The 25784-nt window shown below is 35.1% G+C and overlaps 1 protein-coding gene across 1 annotated transcript in view; it reads left to right on the forward strand.

The window, feature by feature from the left end:
• Chm (CHM Rab escort protein) overlaps window positions 1–25784 on the forward strand; it is a 160514-nt gene that overhangs the window by 114744 nt on the left and 19986 nt on the right. The window contains exons 9-12 of the mRNA XM_006991157.4: window positions 4689–4766; window positions 14360–14464; window positions 14855–14918; window positions 18434–18530. Coding sequence (XP_006991219.1) covers window positions 4689–4766; window positions 14360–14464; window positions 14855–14918; window positions 18434–18530 — 344 coding nt within the window. The remainder of the gene's footprint in view (window positions 1–4688; window positions 4767–14359; window positions 14465–14854; window positions 14919–18433; window positions 18531–25784) is intronic.

Raw genomic sequence — 25784 nt, forward strand, 5'->3', positions numbered from 1 at the left:
GGCAAGAGTAAGAGATGTGAACATGAGAATGTGGCCTCATCTGTCTGAGATGAAAAATTCTGTAGATCGGGTGGTAACAGCTCACCCCTAGCTACTTCTGAGGAACCCAGAAAGACTGTTACAATCACACTCACGACATAAAACTGTCCCTCAAACAAATGAGAACTTTATTTGGAGCTTTGAATCTCATTCAACTTACTTGTGTGAAGTGGAACAACGGTGTTTCTTGTGAACTCTATTGTTATCAGCAGGAAATTGACAGTGAAGATCATGTCAGTTATCTTTGTCATGATTTCCTGTCTGTCAGTACTCTCTTGCCAAAACAGAAGGCTGAATACCACATGGCAAATGCAACTAAACAGTCTACCTGGGAGATTATTTTTCTAAATCTCATTATGATAGATTGTAATGTCTTAACATCACATAGACTAATAAATATTACTGCACAATTTGACATTCTATTGGTGAGCAAGACTAACAGGAAAGAAGACTATCTTATAATTAGTGTCCTACATAAATTTATCGTCTACAGTTTTTTAACCATGTGAAATTTTGTTTAGTGGCTCTGTTGTGTCCTTTATTGAATTATTCTAATTTTCTCAATGTAAAAACCTGCCAATTTCCTTGTGCACTGACCACATAGTATACCAGAAGAAATTATTACCCAGCCTCTAATCTACCATAGCTATCCTCCTTGTGTACATCTAAGAGGATTCAATTTGGAAAGACAGGAAAATACTAAACCCTATTTAATGAATGTCATTTATCTCCACCATTTATAGTTTTCTTTACATTCTACATAATTATGAAATACATTCTCAGTATAGACTAAAATAAAAGATATCAATGTACTCACTTGGTTTTGTCAAATCTCAAAATTTGGCCAAATTTACTTCAATTACTTTTTTAAACTTTACTCATTTATTTTTATTTATGCATATGTATGTGGGCCTGCAGGAGGTTATGTGCAGTCTGTGCATGTAGGTTCCCGGGGAGGCCAGAAGAGGTCATCAGATCCCTTGATACTACTGGATTTGCAGATGGCTGTGAGCATCCTGATACAGGTTCTGAGAACCAAACCTCTGCAGGAGCAGTAAAGACATTCAGCAACTGATTTTCTTCAGTGTAGCTTTCATTCTCCACTTTCCTAGAATTGTTATTCCAGTGTTTGTTTCTAGTTGCCTCAAAGTTTTATGCATTACATATTGTGTATCCTTTAAATGTATGGTGAGAGTTTGTATATGAAGTTGTGAATTTTTTTTATAAATGATGCCACTCAGAAAGTATTGTTTCCTAAATTTCTATTGTCACCTAGCTTTTACATTTTAAAATCCAACCACATTAATAGATGAGAGATGAAGTTTCATGCATTTATATTTCTTATAGTATCCCCTTGTATGATATGAGAATTTGGACAACTGTATGCATATTTATAGGATGTAGTCATCACAAACTATCCTTACTTCTAACACCAAATGCATAGTTGTTAGTTTTGCAAAGTCGACCTTAGGGATGGTAATTAGCTTGAAGGACTCATTAAAAGTTGATATATAATAGTTTTGTTCAATAGAGGGAGTGGATATAGAAGTATTTTTTAAGGTTTATAGGGCAGAACACTGAGGGATTCCAAATATATACTTTGTAGAATGCTTCCTCACTGAAGAATCAGAGCGTTATGCCTCTCCATATGCAGGTATATGACCAGCATGTCTGACTAATCAAGAAAATTCACTTGAGCACCACTATTCAACTTTTTTTTTTTTCCCGAGACAGGGTTTCTCTGTGTAGTGTTGCGCCTTTCCTGGATCTCACTCTGTAGACCAGGCTGGCCTTGAACTCACAAAGATCCACCTGGCTCTGCCTCCTGAGTGCTGGGATTAAAGGTGTACGCCACCACCACCCAGCTTCAACTTTTTTTTTAATTGTTGCTTCAACATTTAGTCATAATTTCAATTGTTGCTTTCAACATTTAGGCATAATTTCACTTGGAGCATCACCCATAATTTCCAGTGCCTACCCCATTGGAATTTAGTTGGTATTTATCAAGTGACCAAAGCTCTCCATCCCAATCAAACTGCTGATCCAGCCACCCCCATCCTAAAGCTATCTGGTCCACCCTGCCCTCCCTCTAAATCAATTTCTTAAGGCTGTCTGTTGAACCAGTGTCTCTAGGCAAACAAAAACACGTCTTTCAGGCATGACATTTATAGGGCATAGAGATCACCTCCCAGAAGCTGGGGACAGTGACTACATCTTAGATCTTCTTTGGTTAAACTAAACTCCTTTATTGTGTATATAAATGTCCATTTATTTTTTAATTCTCCTCTAGACGTTTCTATTTTATGTTGTTATACAAAAACATTATTTTAAAATGAACATATGTACTTTCAATTCTGTGTATAATATACTTTATAACTTCTTTACAAACATTATTTTGTTTATTCTTTAGAAGAATCCTATGTGAATAAGTGGTATTGCAAGGCTGGCAAGGGAAATTTGATACAGTGGAGCTGATTATCCTGTTTCCATGGTCACACAGCTAGTATGTGGCATAGCTGGCATGTGAACTCAGGCAGTCAAAATTCTTCCTTAACCACAATGCCTAAAATATTTACAGGAAGAAAGAAAAAGTTACATATATCTTCTTCTTCTTCCATACATATAGCAGGAACTACCTAAAATATCTACATAGCAATAGGTGTTTCTGCTCTGAAATGTATGCATTTTGAGATTACTATAACAAATTGTTATCCAGACTGAAACATTTAATAACTACTAATGTATCTGTACATCTCTTTTCGTATCTGTGGCTTGCCTTTTTTTAAATTTTCTTGTCTACATGTTTAAATATTTAAAGTTACTCTATTTTCTGAATTTATGATGAGTTTTATGTTTTGTTGAAAATATCTTTCCTAACTTCTTATCTTCCTATGTTGTCTTCTAGTTTTGATTTTCATACTTATGCCTGTTCTCTTCCTGAAATTGATTTTGAACACAGTACAAATCAGAGATGATTCTTCTGATAAATATAACCTGTTGTCCCCAATTTTTTTTGTCACAGCCTATTCTTTACCCAGATTCATATTGCTACTTCTTTCATAAACATTTCTATGTATACATATATCTTTCTGTTAATTTCCTATTTCTGTGCTAACCAGCTCAGTAGAATAAAACACACAAATTTATTTTCTTGCATTCCTGGAGGTCAGCAGTCTGAAAGAGACCAGAAGGACTTCATTCCTTCTTAGGGCACGAAGGAAGGCTCTGTTCCTTTCCTTTTCTAGTTGAAAATGGCCACCTGCATTCTTTAGCATGTGGCTACCTCATACAAACAGCATCACCCTGACCTCTGTGCTCATCTGCACATCTTTGTATCTGACTTTATCCTTCCTGCTGCTTCTTTTGTAGACCCCTGTAATTTGTTGTGCTCACCAGAATTATCTGATGGCAGGAACCTTAATGTAATGTACTTGTAAAGTCCTTCACGATGGCAGCATAACATGTCTATATATTTCTGTGATTAGGGTGTGCACATCTGCTGGGGTGAATATTCAGCCTACCATAGTCATCTTTCTGATATTCCATTGTTCTTTTCCACATTTTTGATTAATCCATTTTAAGCATTCCTATAACCTCTACTTAATAATTCTATCTGAATAGGGTTTTATGTGTTTAACTATGGTGTTAAATTGTGTCTGCTAATTCTCACTTGGGGCTTGATACGTTTCTTTCTGTACTGTGTAATTTTAGGTTTTAAAATCATCATTATGAGACTAACCTGTGGAAGTCGCACACAGCCCTAGTTGAAGTCCAGGATTATCATTTACCCAGAGCCACTTTTCTTGATATTTTTGGTAATGGGTGTTTTGGATCATTTAATGGTGTAATTTCAAAGTTTTGATGTTGGTGGGGATGTAACCTTGGTTGTGAGTACAGAAGTATAAGCTTTGACCACCCAGAGCTTAAAGGCAAATCAGCATTCTAACCCCCATCCCCCCGCACCTCTAGTAATGAGTGTGTTTCTTTCCTCCATCATTTTACTGAAGTGGAGTCCCTTAGATAATCAGATGGCATGAAAGATGATTTCCTTTTGTGCTCAGATCTTAAGGCTTATTCTTCATATCCGGATGTTAAATCGCTAGTACATAGCTGAATAAGGCAAGCAAACTCCTTACAGCTTCTGCTGCATCAACTCCTGCCATGTTCTAAGTTTGCAGTTCCTAGTTAGTCTTGGCTCCTGGAGATTTTGCTTACCTCTGTATGCATGACCTCCTTAAAAGTCTCTTGAAGTCTCCTTGCTCCATCCTTCTTCTCCCTTCTCTGTTGTGGTGTTGTTGTTGTTGTTATTGTGGTTGAGTAACTCTTGCATCACTTCTAGAGGATATTTGTGCTTTATGCATCTTAGAAATGTAGGAGCTGATTTTAGGGGGACATTTAACTCTTGCTTAGGACACTTTTGGCCTGGTCACAGTTTTAGCTATCAGTATTATATTATTAATCATAATCCCTTTGTTGGATAAAGAAATTGCTAATATTACATCTGAGAAATTTTATAATGGATAGTGAAAATTATTTATTATCAGACTTCTGTTTTGTAATACCAGTTACTATGTATAAGATAACTAAATATTGTTACCTTAATTTTCATCTCAATTATCCTAATTCTCATTTTTCTATTCTCTTTCTAGAATGTGTGCTGTGTTTGGTGGAATCTATTGTCTTCGCCATTCTGTACAATGCCTTGTAGTGGACAAAGAATCCAGAAAGTAAGGATGCTATAAGTAACCTTTCTATATTTATACACCAGACACAGGTGAAAAACATAGAAGTTGCTTTTTAAAAAGTGATTCTTGAATGATCCTCCTTGGTATTAATAACATATCAACCTTGATTAAAAGTAATTTGTGTTTAGGTCTTCCAGAACAAGGAAAGTGAGTTCAGAATATAGAAACTAAATTAATTTCCCTGCAATATGACTGTAGCTCCTGATCATTCAAGCTTGGAAGACAAATCATTTCAGCTGCCGGGGGTAGGTGATGAGTGATGTTAGTTTTCCTTGTGGCCTTACCTCCTCTAATTGATTTTCATCAGATGACAACAAAGCCCTCTGTTATTGCATTTTTAAAAATGGAGCTCACCTAAAGACTCATCAGATTAATCTCTGCTGATAATGCATGTCACTTCAAGAGAAAAGACTTTAATGAGTTTTTAGGTAGATTGTTGTCATAAACTATGCTGCCCTGTTATCTGAGGATAAATTCTTTTACAACAGAATGAGGCCTACAAGCTCGTAGAGAATTAAAGTATGAATTTATCCACTTTCTTACAATAGCCGAGCACCATCTATTTACCTCCATTTTGTATTTTAATTATTTTTTCTAGGGTTTATTATTATTTACTAATGTATAATCTTGTCTAAATTAAATTCAGTAAAATGCCATCGTACAATTTCTAAGTTTTATGCTGAAACAGAAATAGCTCAACTAAATGAAGTTTTCAGAGCTATTGAAATTGCTGTGTCTCTTCTTTCTTAGATATTTTCAAGTATCTATTGACTGTATTTCATAGGTGACTATTTTAGGAGTGTAGTAAAAATAGTGTTGTTGAAATTATCAAGTGCCTTAATATTTGTAACTAAAATCTTAAACAGCTTGTTTCTTTATACAGTAATTGTGTACAGTCTAAATGGAATAAATTTGCCATTAATTTCTCATAGCTGAGTTTTACAGTGTTATAAGTAGTTAAATTAGCTAAGATTTAGTGCTAGAAATAAGTAAGACACAGTAAATTTGTAGTTCTGTGGTGTAAAAATTGACGTGTGATTTAAGATTCTTATAAAGTGTCTTTAGCAACTGAACAGAATCATACTATATAAATGAAAGAAATGATAATATATAATGGACTGTCCCTAAAGGCTTAGGATGTTCAGATTTTGGCTCATGAAGAACTATAAGTTTATAAAGGAGTGGTTGTCTTTATGCCTCCCAGCTTGTTTTTCCTTTTACAGTCATTTTGAAACAAGAATCTTTCCTGTGACAGAAATCAGTTAATGAATTTCTTGTTTGGTGTTTATTTGCTTAGGCTATTTTTATACTCTTTGGGTACCATTCCAGTACCACATATTGGTCTCAGTTACATGAAGAATTTGCATGACTCCTATTTCTTGTTGGTGATTCCTTCCTTCCTTCCTTCCTTCCTTCCTTCCTTCCTTCCTTCCTTCCTTCCTTCCTTCCTTCCTTCCTTCCTTCCTTCCTTCCTCCCTTCCTTCCTTTTTTTCTTTCTTGAAATGGGTATGCTATTCTAAACAAAGGATCTACATTTATGAACTTATACAGATTCTACTTGGAACAGATAAATGAAATCCTAAGAACCTCCAACTGGTAATTTTAAAACTATAAAGTGACCAGGAAAATTGAATTGAGTAAATATTCTTTTAGATACTGCTGGCATTAAATTTCTATTGGGTTGGTTTGGTGTTTTGAGACAGGTTCTCACTGTGTACCCCAAAATTACAAGTGTTTGTCACCACTTTTGGATAGGAAACTACAGTTATAAGCAATACCTCAGAGAATCTCATATAAATTGTTCTTCAATGACAGTGAGATACAGTGGTCATCTCTGTAAGCTAAATTTAAAGATTTAGGCAAGAGTACTATGTTCTGTGATGAGTTTGGGTACCCTAAATCTTAATTTATTATAAGGTTTTGTCTAGATGAACTTGTCAGATATACTGACAGTATGAACTTAAGGTAGTAAGCAGCTTTCCTTCTAGTTTAAAATATTTTGTATCTCCGTACCATCCTGAAGCACTGTATTTAGTAACAACACCTAAGGTATGCAAAGGTCTGTTGATTTTGCAATGAGAGCGGCTTTTGATTCATATTAATGATGTGAATGACAACAACAGCAAGTCCTATTTGGGGCCAATTCCTTCATCTGTAAGATAGTTTAGAAGAACTCAGTAATAATCATTGAGTCTTCTTCCAGATTTGACATGATGCTTTGGTTACTTTAATAGATATTGGAAAGTACTTAGTTGGCTCTTCCTTAACATTTAGTAATAAGCGAACTTAAAATACTTCATATGCCTAAGTGTGGGCTAGTAGTCACATTATTGAGTAATGAGAAATTATAAACAAATTGAACAATTTATGTCTATTTTTATAAACAAATAGCACGGTGTCTATTTTGTGCTATGTTATTTTGCTTAAACCACAGTTTAACAAGGAACATCATTTTCCTATCTATTGGGGTTTTTTGTTGGTTGGTTGGTTTTGGTTTTTTGAGACATGGTTTCTTTTTGTAGCCCTGGCTATCCTGGAACTCACTCTATAGATCAGGCTGGCCTCTTACTCACAGAGATCCACCTGCCTCTGCCTCCCAAGTGCTGTGATTAAAGACATGTGCCATCACTGCCCAGACCTTGCTTGTGTTTTTTTTTTAATTAAACCCTTCTACATATAGCATGCAGTTCTCTTACTGAAACATTTATTCCTTCCAAGCTTTAACAATTTAACTATAATAGTATAGTTTGCAATCTTGGCTTGGAGTGATGTGATTTATTTCCTGTCACCTCACCAGATGAGTCATGTAAGTGATCTTCAAAGTTCTTCCTTAAGAAATATGTAAAAATAAAGGCATATAGTATTTTATAATCAAAAGTGTATACCTCTGATAAAATGGCCAAGTTTATGTAAATATCAAAAGCTAAATTTAATTCAAATTGGTTTCAGCCTAATTATCTTTCCCAAACACTGTTCTCATTTAAGATCTACTATTTTAGAGAAATGGCAGTAATAGGAGATATATTGTGAAGACCTAAAAGTACAAGATCATTTTGTTTAAAATCCTGATCTTAAAGTCGAGTACATCCAATATTTGTTTCTTTTTAAGGACTCTATGGTGACTTAGAAAATTGTTTATTGTAATTGTAATCTTAAGCAAGCAACCTGCAAAGATTTGTATTCTTTTAGTTTGCCTATCTTACTAGATGGAACATTTGACATTGCTTCTCCCATTTAGTGTAATTACAACTTGCCCATGCTTTAGGTCAGAGTCCTTAAATCTCAAACACTAAGTCAGACCTCTATGTTAGTCCCCTTGTATGGTTATTTGATAAAATCTCTTTAGGAAATACAAGATATCACTAATATCTTCATTAATAAGGCATGTCTCTATCACTCATTATCCTCAGTAACCCTCTAATGAGTTAATGAGTGAGGCTTAGAAAGACTTTAGCTTTGTGTATGTGTTTCGCTTTTTACCTTCTGTTTAAGAAAGTTGACAGAAACATTAATGACCACAGCATTGAGGTTGATATCCTATTTACATATTAAAGTATGAAATAAACTTTGAGAGAGGAGGCACATGATATTATACTATATGGAATATGTAACCAACGTTATCCCTATATTTACATAGAGCTTGATTTTTTTTTCATTTTTGCTTAATTTGTTTTGCCTATCCTCTCCATACTATATTACCCAATAGCACTGCTTATTAAGATATCTCCTAATCATTTTCCCCAAAATTCTAACACTCTACTCTTTGATTTTTTTTAAACACTGAAAGCTCTTCTTGAACAACTTTCTTTTCCTTTGTAGTTGTGCTCATTAGATAAAATTCAGATAAATTAAGTTTGGCTCTTTAGCAGTACAGTATTATACATTTGGATATGGTAGCTATGACTTTGGACTAGTGGCCTGTAAAAAATAGTCCTTGTGTTCATCTTCTATGTATACTTTAGCTATTTTGCTTACTAGATTTGTTGTTAGGATATTTTAGAAATATTCTTTTTTTCCGCTTACCTTCCCTGGATATTTGGATGTTAATAGTCGTTTGTTAGGCTAAGATTCCATTACTTGTGCCATTACTGAAGTTCTGATTGTAGGGTATCCCTTTTGTAAAATGGTAATAATTATATTCTAGAAGCTTGCCCTTTACCAACTCTCATGCTAGTTGCTATGTTGTGGTATGATTTAAAAAAAAAAAAGGAAATAAAATATAGACCCTGTGTCTTTGTGTTGGGATTTAAGGGAACAGTGCAGCCTTCAATGACACATAAACTGTATTTGAATTTTGACATTGCCATTTCCAACCTGTGTAAAATTAAGGAGGATGTTGAACTCCTCTGTGCCCTAGTGTTATTATAAAAAAGTGGAGTGGCTGACTAACCATACCTTGTAGGGTTCTTGCAGTCTTAGCAAAGCAGATAAACCTCATAAAACCATGATTACACATAAAAGTAGTTCAGTATACAGTAGTAGTATATGTAATTGGAAACCGTGGCATGCCCTAAAGGAAGAAGGTCTGTTGTGTTCTACTCTTTGCCAAAAAGTATGACTTATTAGCTGTATTTTTCAATAGGGTAAGTAATCCTGGCAGTGATTTGGAAGAAGGATTGTAATGAAAAGATACTCTTTACCTCTAGAATCACAATTGTTTGCTTTTAATGTTCACTTGTGCAGAATACTTCCATCATCTGTCCATTCCCCATTCATGAAAGTATTAGTTGTTTTCTATGTACTGGGCACTGGGAATACAGAAGGAAACAAGACAAAATCGAGATTTTTGTTTTCATACAATTTAAAGGCTACTGGAAGACATTATAAAACACTTAATGTAACCAGATATCTTGAGAGTTATTTGGTCCACAGATACAGCTCTCTTCTCTATGAAGAAGAAATGTAAAGAGCCTCCATGACTTTTTATCATCTCCGAATAAACTCTAAAACCTTATAGGAGACATCTGGCTGATGCCTGCCACTCATTTCTTTGTCCCTCTTGTTTCCTACCTTCTGAACAGCTAACACTGAAGTGATTGTGAGTTTCTGTACCTGAGACATTCTCAGACTTGTTTGCTTAACTCTGTTTGTTCCTGGACAAACATCGTGAATCACTTCCTCAGAACTACATTCCCTGATACTCTGCCCATCCTTTCAAAGCTGAGTTAAATACCTCTCTTAGTACTCTGTAATGGTCTTTCCTCGCCATTTTTGTTTGTTTTGTTTTTGTTTTTTCTGAGACAGGGCTGTGTAGCCCTGGTTGTCCTGGAACTCACATTGTAGACCATGCTGGCCTAGAACTCACAGAGATCTGCCTGCCTCTGCTTTCCAAATGCTGGGATTAAAGGCATGCATCACCACTGCCTGGCTTCTTTCCTTACCTTTTATTGCTGAGCAGTACTATTATTTTAAAATTGCCTGTGTCTGTATCTTCATTATCACCTATTGGAACAGTATGTTGCACAGCTAATTGCCTTGCCGTATTTTTATGTTGAATAAATAAGGTATCAGCTTCATAGCAGTCCACTGCCTTATTAAGTGCTACCAGAGCCTAAGACAGTGTCAGTGATGTGGGAGAAAAGAGGCTAATTACAAGAAATATTTTAAGGTGGAATCTAATATAATAGTAGTAGATTAGATATGAAGAGAGATTTGGGTGGGAAAGTTATAACTGCAGGTCATAGCCTTACTTGGTAGAGAGATTACAAGGGAAGAAAGTAGATGTCGAACTGTGTTAAAGTCAATTTGGAGCACAACAAGCTAGATATAAAAAGGAAGTAGGTAATGATAATTTCATTGTGTACTTGAAATTTGATAAGAGCAGATTTTAAACATCTTCACTCCCCAATGGTAATTGTAGGTGGTAACTCGATGTGTTAATTTGATTCTTTTATTCATTATACAGTGTATACATGTCAGATTATCACATTGTATTCCTTAAATATATGTATATATATAGTTTTTACTTGCCAATTAAATATTTCTAAGAAAATAAGTAGACTATCAAGAAAATAAATTAGTACAAATTAGGAAGATAGATACACATCTTATGAAAAGTCAGAGCAACAACTAAAAACCCAATTCTGTTAATGAGATGAAATGACTGTAGTAGATATCCACCCTAGAAATATCATTGTGAAACATTTTGGAACAGTATTTTGAAAGATGTAAAATTGGAACTAATGCCTTTGAGAGAACTCACAAGTTGTGTCCAATAGGAAGACCTGGTTTGTTTCCTTCAATGATTAAGAATCTTAGCATTTCCTTAACTAGTATTTTCCTTTTTTATTATTTCATTTCTCATTTCCATACTGTGTTATTGCCTGAGATTTTAATTCTGAAGATCAAAGGGATTGCATACCCATTAATACTGTTATGTTCTCTTCTTGACTGAGTTCCAGATGTTTTGATTTAAACTTGCTGTGTTTTTTTTCCTCCTTTATTGTCATTTTGCTATTTATGCTGTTGTATCAATGAACCAAGAACTGAGTAAGTGTTGTGGTTTGTTGATTTAGAAAGCCTTGCCCAAGATATGTTCTGTCTAGCTTCAGTGATTCTTATGATCAGCTTGGTCATAGTGTCCCTGTAACTAGGAACTCCTATCATGTTCCTTCTCAATTTACTATTTATGAGGCTCAGCAAGGCCCTCTGCTAAGTCCGAAATGCTGTTAATCATTAATGGCTTCCTCAGGTTTATGTGGGAGGAGTAGGCAGGAGGGTATTTTAATGTGTCTGGCAGCACTGTTTCATTTTGTTGTTTTCCATTAAGCGAATGTCATCTAATTTTTATATTAATCTTTATAACACAAAGATTAAGAGTAGGTCCCAAATCAATATTCGTTCTTCATTGTTCTCCCAATTAGGCTGAATATATGGCAATAAGTCAGGTATCTGAGGGAAAACAAATCTTACCACTTGCTTAATATGTCTTGGTTTGCACAGCTTTGCTTAGGGCTACTGCCTTAGTACTTCAGGGTAAGAATGAGACTAACAGGTGAGTCATGGTGTTACTGTCTACCAGACCAAGACTGGGCATATGTAATAGTCGCCTCACTCTGTACAGATGTGGGTAATTTCTCTATCTGGAGCTCTTTATTTTTCTCACTTTAGTGTAACATAAGCAACAGTAGCAGAGGCTTCGCTTTGATTCTTTCTTGGGACTTGGAAGCTTATCAGAATCTCCAGGGGTACTTATTATTTGAAAAAGTCCCCCAGGTGTGATTCTGATTTGTTTCCTTCTCCTCCTCCTCCTCCTTTGGAAATCACTGTTTCATCTAAAGCTTCTGCATACACAGGCACATTTATTAGCATCTTATCCCTGCATAGTTGAGCTTGCGTGTATCCACATCTCGTTATTTCCTCTCTGGGTTTATCTGCATTAATTCTTCCTAATACTGTAACACCTGACAACAGTGTCTGCCAGTCACCAACAGATCCCTATTAGTCTTTGGAAACCAACAAAGGAGGAAAGACTTTGTAATCTTGAGGGCTAGGTTTATTTCTGGGTTGCTCATTTGTTTGATAATAGGAGCCTTTTGCAAAGGCACTGAGGTTGAAGATTTATACGAAAAGCACCTTTTTTCTCAGTTTCAAACCCTTTGCCAACACTGAATTTCAAGTGAACACCTCTTATGTCTTCTGCTCAATTTCTGCAGTGAACATTGCAGTATACTTGCTTATTCACACATCTTCTCAGTTACTCAACTCTTGAGCCTTCTATTGATTCATCTTTTATGCATTCCACAGTAAATTGCAGATATCAGTAAAATTCACCCTAAACACTTCAATATGGACATCATGAACTACAGTTCAGTGTTTTCCATCATCCTTTTAGATAAAATTATACTTGTGCCCCATCCTTAAGTATTTATTAGTTGAGTTTCAGCAAAAGACAAATCTGTATACCCTCAGTCCTTTCAACGTACATAGCACTTTATACTCCCTTTGCCTGTCTGCATTTTTCTTTCTTCAGTTTCTGTAGCTTCTTAGTTAAAAGTAAGAAATGTTTGCCAGTGGTTACAGGACAAATATAATCAGTATGTCATGACAGTTCAGCAAACGTCTCTTCTCCATTCCTTCAAGTTCTTTGATTTTTAAATTGTTTATGAATGCTTCAAAGTAGGAGGTTAAAAAACAAACTTATCTTTCTACTTTTTAAAAATTATCTTGGACAATATTTGATGTAAGTCCTTTGTGCTAATTTAGTGAAATATGTTATAGGTGAGGTGAGCTCTTAGTTTAAGGAAATGAAGGAGAGTTGAAGTGTAGGTAAGATGGGGAAGTCATTTAAATATTAATACAACAGATTTATATTAAAATATGCTTACTTGTTTCTAAGTATTTTATAACATTGTGAGACATAATAGTCTAACCTGCCAGCAGTGGTGTGCCATTTATTCAATGGTAACAGCAAAATACAAATTCATTTCCTTTTTTCATTGGTTTTGGATGCTGGTCATTTTATTTTTAGTTCATATATGCCTTTAATTGATCCCTTACTTGGCTTGTTTAGACCAATTGAGGATACTTTAATTTATAGCAGAATATTTTAAATATGACATGAGTGTTAAAATCATTTGCTTGCATTTTTGTGAGGACCAGCATATAAGTGGATTTCTAATAAAATAATTCCTGTACTAAAAGAAGCTGTGACAAAAGCAAATTGATATTTCCATAATAAAAAGATACAGCAAACATACAGTCATTTGCATATAGTTCCTGAAATACTGTATAGTGGCTTTGTCAGTGCTGGTAAGTCCGTTTCAAGGATGTCGCTCCTAGTCCATTAGTTTGGATAATGAGCCCTATAAAGTACATTTATAACTTGTAGCACTGCAAGGAGATGGATTCTAATTTTCATCCTTTTATCTAGACACATTGAAAGAAGGTCAATGGAGGGTTCTATATGATTCATTGTCCCAACACATATCAGATGACAGAGACCTGATAATGTCCATGCATAAGTGTTTTCCTTATTTGGAAACAGCACTTGAAAGAAATCTTTCCATGATTATCCTTTGAAGTAAAGTGGAAACAGATATTAAAAGAGGCTCTATCCTTTTTTTTTTCTGTTTAAAACATTATCAAACGCGTGACCAGATAGCTGTTCTTGAACAAAAGAGAAAGCAACACTTAACAGAAAATAAAAAGCCTTTAGTGGCCTTTACAGGCTGGGAATGATACAACAAGATATTTAATCAGCTTTCCTTTTCCTCTTAGAACTGTTAAAGGTAGAAAAAAGAAAGCTGATTTTTTTTTCTAAACAAAGGAATGGCTTCTAGTTTCTAAATGTGAGGAAAGCTTGGAATTGTGCAATAATGCTTTGCTGGCCTTACACTTACAGACTAATGACAATCAAAATAAATATTTAAGTAACAGTTTACATGCAGTTATAGTTTAAAAGATGTCAGAATAACTACTAGAATATGTCTCTAGTTCATTGTTAGAAAATGCAGAGTACTTGGCAATTTTAAGTTTCACAAGGTTTCAAATCAAAATCAGCAGTTCATTATTTCATTTTCTCAATTACTTAATCATTAATATGATCTTTTCTTCTATGCTTATCTTCTTTATAGATGTAAAGCAATGATAGATCAGTTTGGTCAAAGAATAATATCTAAACATTTCGTTATTGAAGACAGTTACCTTTCTGAGAACACATGTTCCCGTGTACAGTACAGGTAAGGTACCCTCCACCCATTACGCAAAGGAAGGGAACACTTCTGGCCATGTAGATATATTGTCCCTTCTCATCATTCTGCTTTTCAAGGAGCATGCAGAGGTATACCAAACCGAAGGTATAACTCTGTTTCTTACCATTCTTCCCTACTTGGTTCTGTTTTGAGGGGAGCCTAGCAGAATTTCTTCTCCTTTGCATCAGCTGGAGTTTGTCTGTAGGTCGTGCATCCTTCTTTCTTGAGCCAAGAAAAGATTAAAGCAGAACTTGACTTGGTTTTGACACTTTTATCCTTACTTAAATCTTTGAAACATGCCTTCTGCTAGTTACATAACAATAATTGAAACTTAACCATAGAATCTGAATCACTGCTTTCCTCTTTTGTGCATTGCAGGCAGATATCCAGGGCAGTCCTGATTACAGATGGATCTGTACTAAAAACGGATTCAGATCAACAGGTGATTCAGTCCTCTTATTTTTTTTAAAATAAAAGATGTTTGTTAAAAAAAGAAATATATGTACATGATGATCTTAATACTACAGTCAAACTAATGAACATGTCTATCTTTACAGAGCATTTTTTATGGCAAGAATAGTGAAAGTCCACTCTTAGCAAGTTTTAAGTTTATAATATAGTCTTAGTAACCATAGCCCCTATGCTGTGTATTAAATCTCTAAAACTGAGCATTCATTTAATGGTTAGCAAACAAGTGCCTCTTCCTCAGCAGCCAGAGAGTTCTGACCTCCTCGGAGAGATTGATAACTATGATGGCATATCTGGTTCAAATACCACGTAGCCTAGGGGCACAAAAACAGACAGACAACTAAGAAGTGCAGTTCAGTACAACAAGGATTAGCGTAGGATAGCTTAAAGACATTATATAGCAGTTGTTTTTCCCTCTTCACATTGGGCTGGCATTGTTGGTTGATGGGTCTAGATTTCCGATTAAACCATGGGTTTTGTGAATGCATCTGAGGGGGACAAGGAGACAGAACCAGGAAAAGAGCAAGTAGGGGCAATTCTTTATAAGAAAGAGGAATTGGTCCCTGAAGAGGGATGTGGAAGTGAGGACGGCTTTCTTTTAAAAGGTTGTTACATATTTTAGCTGTTTGAATGGAGTCAGCAGAGAAGTTGAGATACTCAGGCAAGAAAGAAAGTAATTGATGAGTTGAAGTCCAACCAAAAGTCAGAGAAAAACCAGCCCAAGCATTGTCTGGTGTGTTAAAGTAAGAGGGAGAAAATGGAACTATTTTTTGTAAGTTTGGGAGTTGATGAATTCCATTCTTTAAATTACAAGGTGAAGTCCTCTCCCAAGTATGAGGCTTACAAGCAAATCAAACCTGAAAGATGTATAATAATCATTTCATGGAGTGGCCTGTTCTATGTACAGTCTTTTGAGCCATGTCAATGGTCCAGTCAAATCTGAAGATTATAGACATGAGGATCATGAATCTGTTCCAGTCTTCCCATCTCTTTGAATCATTTTTCCCATCTGTCTGTTCATAGAATTGCCCCTCGAATTCTTTCAATTTTTAATCATCTCTCTTCTACCCTTTTCCTTTCCTTTGCCTTAGATACAGTAGTGGATACTCTTTCTAACACCTTCATGTCCCATGTTGCTAGGTCTCCATTGGAAACACAGAGGAAAATCTCTTTCCTGTGTCTGGCTATTAATTGTATTCATATCACTGAGGGCCACTTGAGAAAGCTATACAACCAAGCAGATTGGCCCTCCCACAAAGTCATGATATCAGCCTCATTCAGCTGGATCCTGTTCACATACAAATTCTTCCACTGGCTTTTGATAACTTCTCATCTTCTTGTTTCTCTGGGTAAAATAAGATACTCACCATGCACAAAAGAACTTGAATCTCTACCCTACCACCCACAGTATATGTACACCATTGCAAAGTGATTGAGGGGGTCTGTGTCTTCCTTGTCTATAGGCAACCTCCCTCACAGGTGCTTTTGATGTATACATGAATGCTATACAGACACATTGACTGAAATTTTACAATTAAAAACAAAACAGCCCAATCTCTGCCTCCATCTCGACCTAGTACTCAGCCTCTCCTTTCTTTTTAATAGGATGTTCTATACACTGTACTTGCTGCTTCCAGCTCCTGAACTCCCAGGCATTTCTAAACCACGGTCTTGCTTTTGCTCATACACGTCTACCACAATTTCTGTTACTAAATGCATTTTTTTTAAAAAAAAGTGATATTCAGGGTCAGGAGACATTTTTTATTATTTTCTACCAGAACTTTCCTGATGGCTTTTGACATTTTTTTCTCTCTTTCTCTTGAACACCTTTGGCTTTCATGCCCTGTGCCTCCTCAGAACATTGACTATTCCTTCTCTGCCTTTTTGACACTCTTTTTCTTTTTCTCCTATTCTTAAATATCAAAATACTCCCTTCATCCAACTATATTATCTGTCTGTCTGCACACTCAAATGATTTCCTGTATTCGAATCCATAGTCTCAATTTCACATAAATGCTGGAGGTCAGCTCTTAGAGGCCTAGGGCTTCCAGGATCACAGGCCAAAGTTCTGTTGGGTGACTGTCAAGAGATAGGCACTTAAAGCTGAAGTCACCATCTTCTGTCCTCACAGTGCTTTTCTTCTACTGCTCACTGCCTCTGAGAACGGAACTGATATTTTTCTAGCCACACAAACTTCTTTCTGACATCTTCTCAACCTTCGGGTCCTATCCTTCTACTTGATAAAAGCTCTCTCAGTTCTTCCCTTTCTTGTGGTTAACTTTACTGTCTCCATGTTTATAATCTCTACCTTCTAACTTGTCACCCTGCTTCCCATCTGTCATCTTGAGATCCATCCTCCACATAGCTGACAAAATCACAGTCCTTTATTTCCTTCAACCCCTTCCTCTCTTTCCCACTTCTCTGTAGATCTTTATTTTGAATTGCAAGTAGAACTAAGAAGATTAGAGGGTTATTGCTTAGTGATGTTAGAGAGTTGAGGAGATTCTCCTGTAATGGTTTTTTAAATCTCTGTAATACTTGAAACAGTCAACTTCTCAGAGTTTAGGTGAGGGAGGTGCTCCAGTAGAACAATACCGATTGTATCTCAGTAATAAATTATGATAATTGCAGGAATCAAAAGAAATTCTTCCATGTTGGTTGAATCATTAAAGGAACGTTTTCAATTATGATCATATTTTTAGTCCCAGTCATTTCATTATTTCACAGTGTTCAGTGTCTTAGTGGTTTCTCTCTCTTTGATGCTAAAGTACATTTTCTATCCTTAATAGCAGCAAAGAGAGTTAAGAGGAACATGGAGAACTGTTTTTGAAACATCATAAGCCGCCAAATAGATGGCAAGTAGGATAGTCATTGGTATCGTGACAATTTCTATTTTAAAAATGTGTTGTAGTTGCTTCCTTTTTGCATTGCTAGTCAAAATGCAAGCACAGCACAAGCAGGGAAAAGTGAAATTGGGGCTTTCTCTTTCACTAGCATTTCCTTTAAGAGGTTATAATTTCCTTAGATTGTAGATTTGACTGAGTAATTACATGGAAACTTCAGCTCTCCAGAGAATCATTGATGTGATGGTCATGTAAAGCCTTTAAAATATGAGCCATATATCATATCAGTAGTAGATAAGACCACTTATTATTATAATCTGATCTCAAGGAGCAGAGTGCTTATATTTTAACAGTAATATTATAATTGCATTCCTGTGAATAGTATGTGATGTGTGATGAATGGAATCAGTATTAAAGATTTGAAATATTCATTGTTGATGGGAATTGTATAAACATGAGTAATAATGAAGAAATTGGATATTGAGACTTGTGTTGCATGTTTTGCCTTTTACTCCCAAATGAAATTTTTATAAGCAAAATGTTTTCAAGTATCAAAGGATATTTGGGAACTGTGAAGTTAACACTCAAAAGATAGAAAAATAAAAGAGACCTAACAGTTATTTCTATTATTTGTTCTGGTTTTCAGGTCTCCATTTTGACAGTGCCAGCAGAAGAACCAGGAAGTTTTGCCGTTCGGGTCATTGAGTTATGCTCTTCAACAATGACATGCATGAAAGGCACATGTGAGCACAGTAATCTCCTTTTCTCTCTCTCACTAAATTCTCCTTTTAAAACTTTTAATTAGTTATTAAAATTTTTACTGATATGTAAGACAAAAAATACATACTAGATAATATGCTGATTTGGTACATGTATACATTGTACAATGTATTATTTAATGTTGGGGAGCTTCTTTACAGAAAATCTTGTCATCTGCAAACTGACTATTTGACTCCAACTTGTTCCAATGTAGATAGATACCTTTCATTACTTTGTCTTGTCTGATTGTTCTAGCTAGGACTTCTTACAATATGATGAATAGAAGCAATAAATACAGATGTATATATCTCTTTAAAAATTTACCTCTCCCCCCCTTTTATTATACTAGGAATTGAACATACAGCTTCATGTATGACAGAGGATCTAGAACTAAGCCACAATTTCAACCTTTAAAGTGTTTGTTGTTGACTTTAACATAGTTTTTTTGCCTATTTACAGAAAATGAACATCAAGAGTGATAACAGTGTGGAATTAAAGAACTTGCCATTAATCCTAATAGTGATTTTTACAGTGCTCACCATTTACCCAGTACCCGAGAGTGAAGTGGGTTTCCCTTCTCTGTCTCACTTCTTTAAGTAGGTGCAAGTTCAAGTTTCAGCTGGGAAGCAAGTGTTCAATACACAGAACTTTGGCAAACACTTCATGTCCAAATGTAACAATACATAATTCAGTTCTAGATCACTGTGATGTATAAATGTTTTACATGATTATATTTGACCACTTTTTCCTTTGTTATATTTCAAGAAATACATAATAAAGGGAACGTGTGATGTTTGTCTTTTCTGTGTTACCTCACTCAATATAATCTTTTCTAGTTCTATCCGTTTATCTTCAAAGTTCATACTTTCATTTTTTTTAAAGTTGAATAGTACTTCATAGTGTATATGTACCACATTTTTATTGTCAGTTGAAGGACATTTAGGTTGTTTCCATTTCCTAGATGTTGGGAATAGAACAGCAATGAACTTGGTTAAGCAGTATCTCTAGAGTATGATGTAGCATTCTGTGGGCATATGTAAAGAAGTGTTAGAGGTAGATCATATGGTAGATTTATTTATAGCCATTTGGGGGTTCTTCATCCTGATTTCCACAATGGTTACACCACTTTGCAATCCCTCCAGCAGTGAGTACGAGTTCCTTTTTCCTGCATCCCCTTCATCATTTGTTTCATGTTGTTCCATTGATCTTTGCCATTCTTTCCAGAGTAAGACAAAAATCTCGAAGTTGTTTTGGTTTGCATTTCCCTAATTGAACATTTTTTGCGATATTTCTTAGTAATTTTTTTTTCTTCTTTTGAAAACACTGTCTAGATCCCAAGCCCATTAACTCTGGTTTCTGAGTTCTTTATATTCTGGATATTATTTGTCTACCATTTGTAGAGTTAGCAAAGATTCTCTCCCACTTTGTGGGCTTCTGAATGTTTATAAAGCATTTAATATAATGTCTATCAACAACAAAGTATATAATAAATGGCAGCTGCTAATGAGATATTACAAATAGACTGGGTTATGGATTCTACATGTAGCAAAACATTAAACATTTTAATTTTTCCTCCCCCACCTCCTCCCAGATATACCCCACCTTCCTACCCATCTAAACTTCATATACTTTTTCTCCACTTAACAACAACAACAACAAACCACAATAAATCAGAAAATAATCAGACAAATGACCAATAAGAAAAAAAAATTCTCAAGCAATACAAAAAGAAAAAAATTTCATTTTGTATTGGCTATCTACTCTTGGTTATTGTGCCTGCCTGTGAGTGTGGTTGATAAACCCAGTGACATTCCATTGGAGAAAACTTATTCACCTCTCCTACAAGGTATTAATTGCAAACAGCTTCTTGGTTAGGGGTGGGACTTAGAGTCTACTTCTCCTTTTTAGTGCTGGATTTTTTGTCTGGCTTGAATATATGCAGATATCTGTGTGCTGCCAAAGTCTATGTGAGTTCATATGTGCATCATTCCTGTTGTGTCTGGAAGACACTGGTTCCTAGGAGTCGTCCATCCCCTCATTTACAATCCTTCCGTCTCCTCTTCTACATAGACCCCTTAGTCTTGAGGGTAAGACCATTTAGGATTGAGTGTTCCAAAGTCTCTCACTTTCTGTGCATTTTCCAGAGGTGGGTCTCTGTTATTAACCATCTGCTTCAATAAGAAGCCCCTCAGATGATGACTGAACAATACACTGATCTATGGGTATATCGTTATGCCGTGAGGAGTTATTGTTATGATTCTCTCAGAGAATAATAGTAGTGTGTTTTCCCCTAGAACCATGACCAGTTTAGTCTTGGATTCTTGGTCACTTTAGCAGTGTCAGGTATGGTATCCATTTCATTTAGTGGACCTCAAATTCAATCAAAAGTTGTTGCTCTTTCTCATACCATTTGTGCCACTATAGCATCAGTACATCTTGCAGTCACGTCTCTATTGTAGGGCACAGGGTTTGTAGATGGGTGGTTATTTTTCTTTTCTGGTACTCTATCTACAGAGTACCTTCTAGCACCAAGAAACTAGACATCAAAAAAAAAAAAAACAGAATTCTCAACAGAGGAATCCCAACTGGCAGAGAAACACCTAAAGAAATATTCAACATTCTTAGCCATCAGAGAAATGCAAATCAAAACACCTGTCAGGAAGGCTAAGATCAAAAACACAAATGATAGCTCATGCTGGAGAGGATATGGAACAAGGGAAATACTCCTCCATTGCTGGCGAGAGTGCAAACTTGCACAGCCATTTTGAAAATCAATATGGTGGTTTCTCAGAAAATTGGGAATCTGTCTACCTCAAGATCCAGCTATACCACTCCTGAACATATACCCAAAGAACGTTCTACCATACCACAAGGACAGTTGCTCAGCTATGTTCATAGCAGCTTTATTCATAATAACCAGAACCTGGAAACAAACTAGATGTCCATCAATCGAAGAATGGATAAAGAAAATGTGATACATATATGCAATAGAGTATTACTCAGCTATTAAAAACAGTAACATGATGGAATTTGCAGGCAAATGGGTGGAACTAGAAAAGATCATTCTAAATGGGGTAACCCAGAGCCAGAAAGACAAACATGATATATACTCACTTATAGGTGGATATTAGCCATTAAGTAAAGAATAACCATGCTACAGTCCACAGACCCAAAGAAGCTAAGTAACATGGATGACTCAAGTGGGGACCCATTAATCTCACTGCAAAGTGGAAATAGAAAAGACATTGGTCAGTTTCTTAATCTGCTGTGTCTTGTTTCTTCACTAGAAGTTCCTGCTATTTAAATTTTATTTATTGAAAGTCTAATTTCAATAAATAGATGTAGATGTGTGTGTGGTGCTAGGAATGCAGATGCTAAACAGTTGATCAAGCCTCATAGTCATATCCCTACCCTGGGAATTTCTACATCTTCCTTAGAAATTATCTTCAGTGATTTTGAAAGAAATCAAGTGACACAAGCCTCCAGAATTTGTGTGTAAGGAAGAAGCCACTAGTCACACAGACATTTTTGATAATGTATGACAGTATTTTAAGCAAACTGGCCAAGGTCTTTTGGTTTCTGAAGCCCTTGCTTTCTCACTTGTTTCTACTTTGAAGTTCTCTCGTCTTTACTGTAACTTAATCACTTTATATCAATATAATACCAGGAATATGGACAAATACACTAGCTGTTTTTCTCTTGTTTCTGGCCTGAAAGAGGTAAGTTTGAGTTCATTAATGAAGCTTTGCCATATCACAGAGAAAAAGTGAAGTTCTTGATCACTTTTAAATCTTTTTTCTCATTCATTATGCAGTATGTATTATTTTATAAGTTAATAGTTAGGCTTAATGTTTGATATAATATGTAGCAAGACTTAAGAAGATACTAAGATAGAAACTGACATAATCATATACTTACTTTATAACTTAATTAGTATTTGGCTTCTTCCTTTTTTATATGCTTTGAGCCTCTTCACAGACATTCAGGAGCAATTTGTAACACAGACATTAAAAGTCTTTAATGGCATATTTTTCTGTTGCTCCCTTACTTAAGAGTCATTGATGTCACATGTAGTTTCAAATTGTTCTGTTCTTCATCTGTCTTCTAAAATAGAATTTGTCTGATAATATCACAGAAGGCTTCCATGTGTCTATTCTCATTATCTTCATTTTCATTTCTTTTTTTTTCTATTTCAAGTCAGGGGGAAAAAACAGGCAAATATACTATGTTTTTATTTTGTGTGTCCAAGCCTTCTCCCATTTATTTTTCTCATTTGAAGCTCCCTGATGATAAACATATTACTTCATTCAGAATGTTACACCATCATTCTCTTCCAAACTACTGCTCTGTCTTTTTGGAGTATTTTCTCTTTTCTCCTAAAGCTTTGAATAAAGCACATTATGGACACAATAGAACATGTTCTTAAATTTTGTATAATTATCATCTCACAGTTTAATTCAGAAACATAATTTAATCCTTTCTCTCATCAAGCAGCCTGGAAAATGATAAATAAGACTATGTGATGTGTTAAGAGCCTACATTTTGGATTCTCTCTTCTGGGTTTCCCATACTTGTGCTAATTATGGTGAACTGTGAATGATAATCCAGGTTGCTTGTGATGTATAGATATCAACAAGTAAAATAATATTCAAGAATAATTCTACATGTGCAAATTTTATGTTTTCAGGCACTTAACTTTAAATAGATTTTGAAGTGACTTGTTTTCCCTGTGTACAGTTATTTAAGATTAACAGAAAGAAAACATTTCTAGCTGATCACATTGTGTATATTATATAATATAATCAATTTGCCAGGTAAGTGGATCTGAGCACCTGTACTTGCCCTAAAAACAGGCTATGATGATGGAATCCTAAGTGAAACTCATCATTCTTTCAATTGAAGGAATCACTTGACAAATGTTGGCAAGCACTGTAACTAATGCAGTTATACCTGAGTAAATCAAATGTAGTCCAAATATATCCCAGTGAGGCTGACTGTATCCATTCCTCAGAGGAACCAAAATGAAATTTATAGAAAGTAAATTATGTAAACTTTGCTGATTTAAGGTGAGGTTGTTAAACACATTTTAAATATTTCAGAGATTACCCAAGAGCAAATTAACTTGTTTGTAAAATGTACTTTATGTATAATTATAACTTTTATCATAAAGTTGGGCAGAGATTTAAGGGTTGAAAGATTCTGAGATGTTAAAATTTATTCAAGTTAGCTTGTTCTTGTAACACATGCTTGACACAAACTTGTGTCTTTTTCTTCTCTTTCTACCCTTGGTGATGATTTTTCTAGTATTTTCATCATTATTTCATTACTGACTTTTAAAAGTTCACGTGTGTGTGTGTGTGTGTGTGTGTGTGTGTGTGTGTGTGTGTGTGTGTGTAGATGGGGAAAGAATATATATGTTACTGACCATAATTTATTCTTGTTTTGCATGTATTAAAATACCATTGTATCCCATAACTATAATATTATTATGTATTAATCACATGTGCAAAGCCATGCTGAAGGAGTTGGAAGTGCCAGCTATCTTGGTTTGATTATTGCACATTACATGCATATTTTATTTAATTATTTTACTATTCCATAAAAATATATAAAGTTAAAGTAACTTTTATAAAACAAGCCTATAGCAGACTAGTCTCCTAAGGAAACTGGAGATCCTGTCCTTCAAAATAAAATGTTTTTGATATCTTGTTAAATTAATTTTCAGTACTTTTGAAGGGTCTACCATAGGAAAAGGTTGACTAGTGCTTAGAAATGTCATTTGTGATACAGTCTTCAGTCACCCATCACTTATTCAGCCCACTTTACTATACAGTGGTCTTTTGGGTACTTTCTTTTAGAACCAAACTTTGTTTTACCAGTCTTTAATTGCCTTTTTGACACATAACTCACAATTTACTTGCTGTGCTGTGTTATACTTACAGATATCAGGATCGTTATTTATTAGAATCCATTGTAATTGAGCAGTCCTCAAGGCTACTGAGGTGCTGAGCCCTGTTTGCTCCCGTGCTAAATGACCCTGTGCCATGCTTTTGTCCCTTCTGGTGTCTACATTTTATGCCTTCCTCCTTTCCCCTTGTCAACTGCTTTCCTGCATGATACTTAAAGAAAAAGAAAACAAAATAACAACATAACATTTAGAAGTCAAAATTCTCTCAACAAAGAACCAGAAATAACTGTTCACAAAACTTGTTTGGGAACACTGATAGGTCTCCCAGGATATCTCATTTGCCAGAACTATTCTACAGAGGGTTAAAAAGCAAGATAAGTAAGCTTGCTTATAATAGCTGTAATATTAGCATAAATAAGTCCTGAGTGGGGGATTGGGTAGTAAATATTATAACATCTTGGGTGCTTAAAACAATTAGGAAAGTAAAACAGGTCCACTCCCTGTTTTTTGACTATGTGCAAAAGATCCCTTTGGATAAATGCGATATTACTATCTTTGCGATGAAAATGGAGACCAGTACTTCTTAAGCTGTTCATTCCATCTAGTAATACAGTCCTTTTCTCGGAAGCCATGGATTAGGTAAATTATTGTGTCATTTATTACAGTTTTAAAAATCTTTACGTCAACTCAAATTCATGTTCCCTTGGTTAATTTGGTTTTGTGCTACTGGGGTTGTTAAGAAGTTTACATTATTGTGTTTTGTAAAGCTAAACAAGTCATATTACATCCTAACTGAAGTTTGTTTTTTCTAAAATCATTTATGAATGAGCAAACATCATCTCTGCAACCTTTCCGTTTGACATTCAAGTTCTTGTTATTCATATGCTATGCAGTTCGAAATCTTTTTCTATACATAATAATCAGGCAGTAACAGCTGTTTTATTCTGGGATTTTATGTTACACGAAGTTATTTATCTGTGGTATGATTATAGATTTGTGAATATCATATAATAATGAATAATCTAAAGTTTTATACTGGATCTTGTTCATATACTCCTTTCTGGTTTTATAACCCTACTAGGAAAATGTTACACACCTTTCATCAAACAACTTTAGATAATTGAAAACAGTTTTCAGTGTCCTATTCATTTTTTAGTTGCTGCATGAAAATGTGGTATTTCAAATTATTTTTGTTAGTATTGTTACAAAGCGGGGATTTTATTTAATAACTAAGCTTAATTTTTTCCTCTTGACCTTAGGTTAACATTCTGGAGTGATTTTTTTTAACATTAAATTTTGCCATGAAATTGCAAGTTGAGTCAAGTTTTTC

This window comes from Peromyscus maniculatus, chromosome X, assembly GCF_049852395.1.
Source record: "Peromyscus maniculatus bairdii isolate BWxNUB_F1_BW_parent chromosome X, HU_Pman_BW_mat_3.1, whole genome shotgun sequence".
Taxonomy (NCBI): Eukaryota; Metazoa; Chordata; class Mammalia; order Rodentia; family Cricetidae; genus Peromyscus; species Peromyscus maniculatus.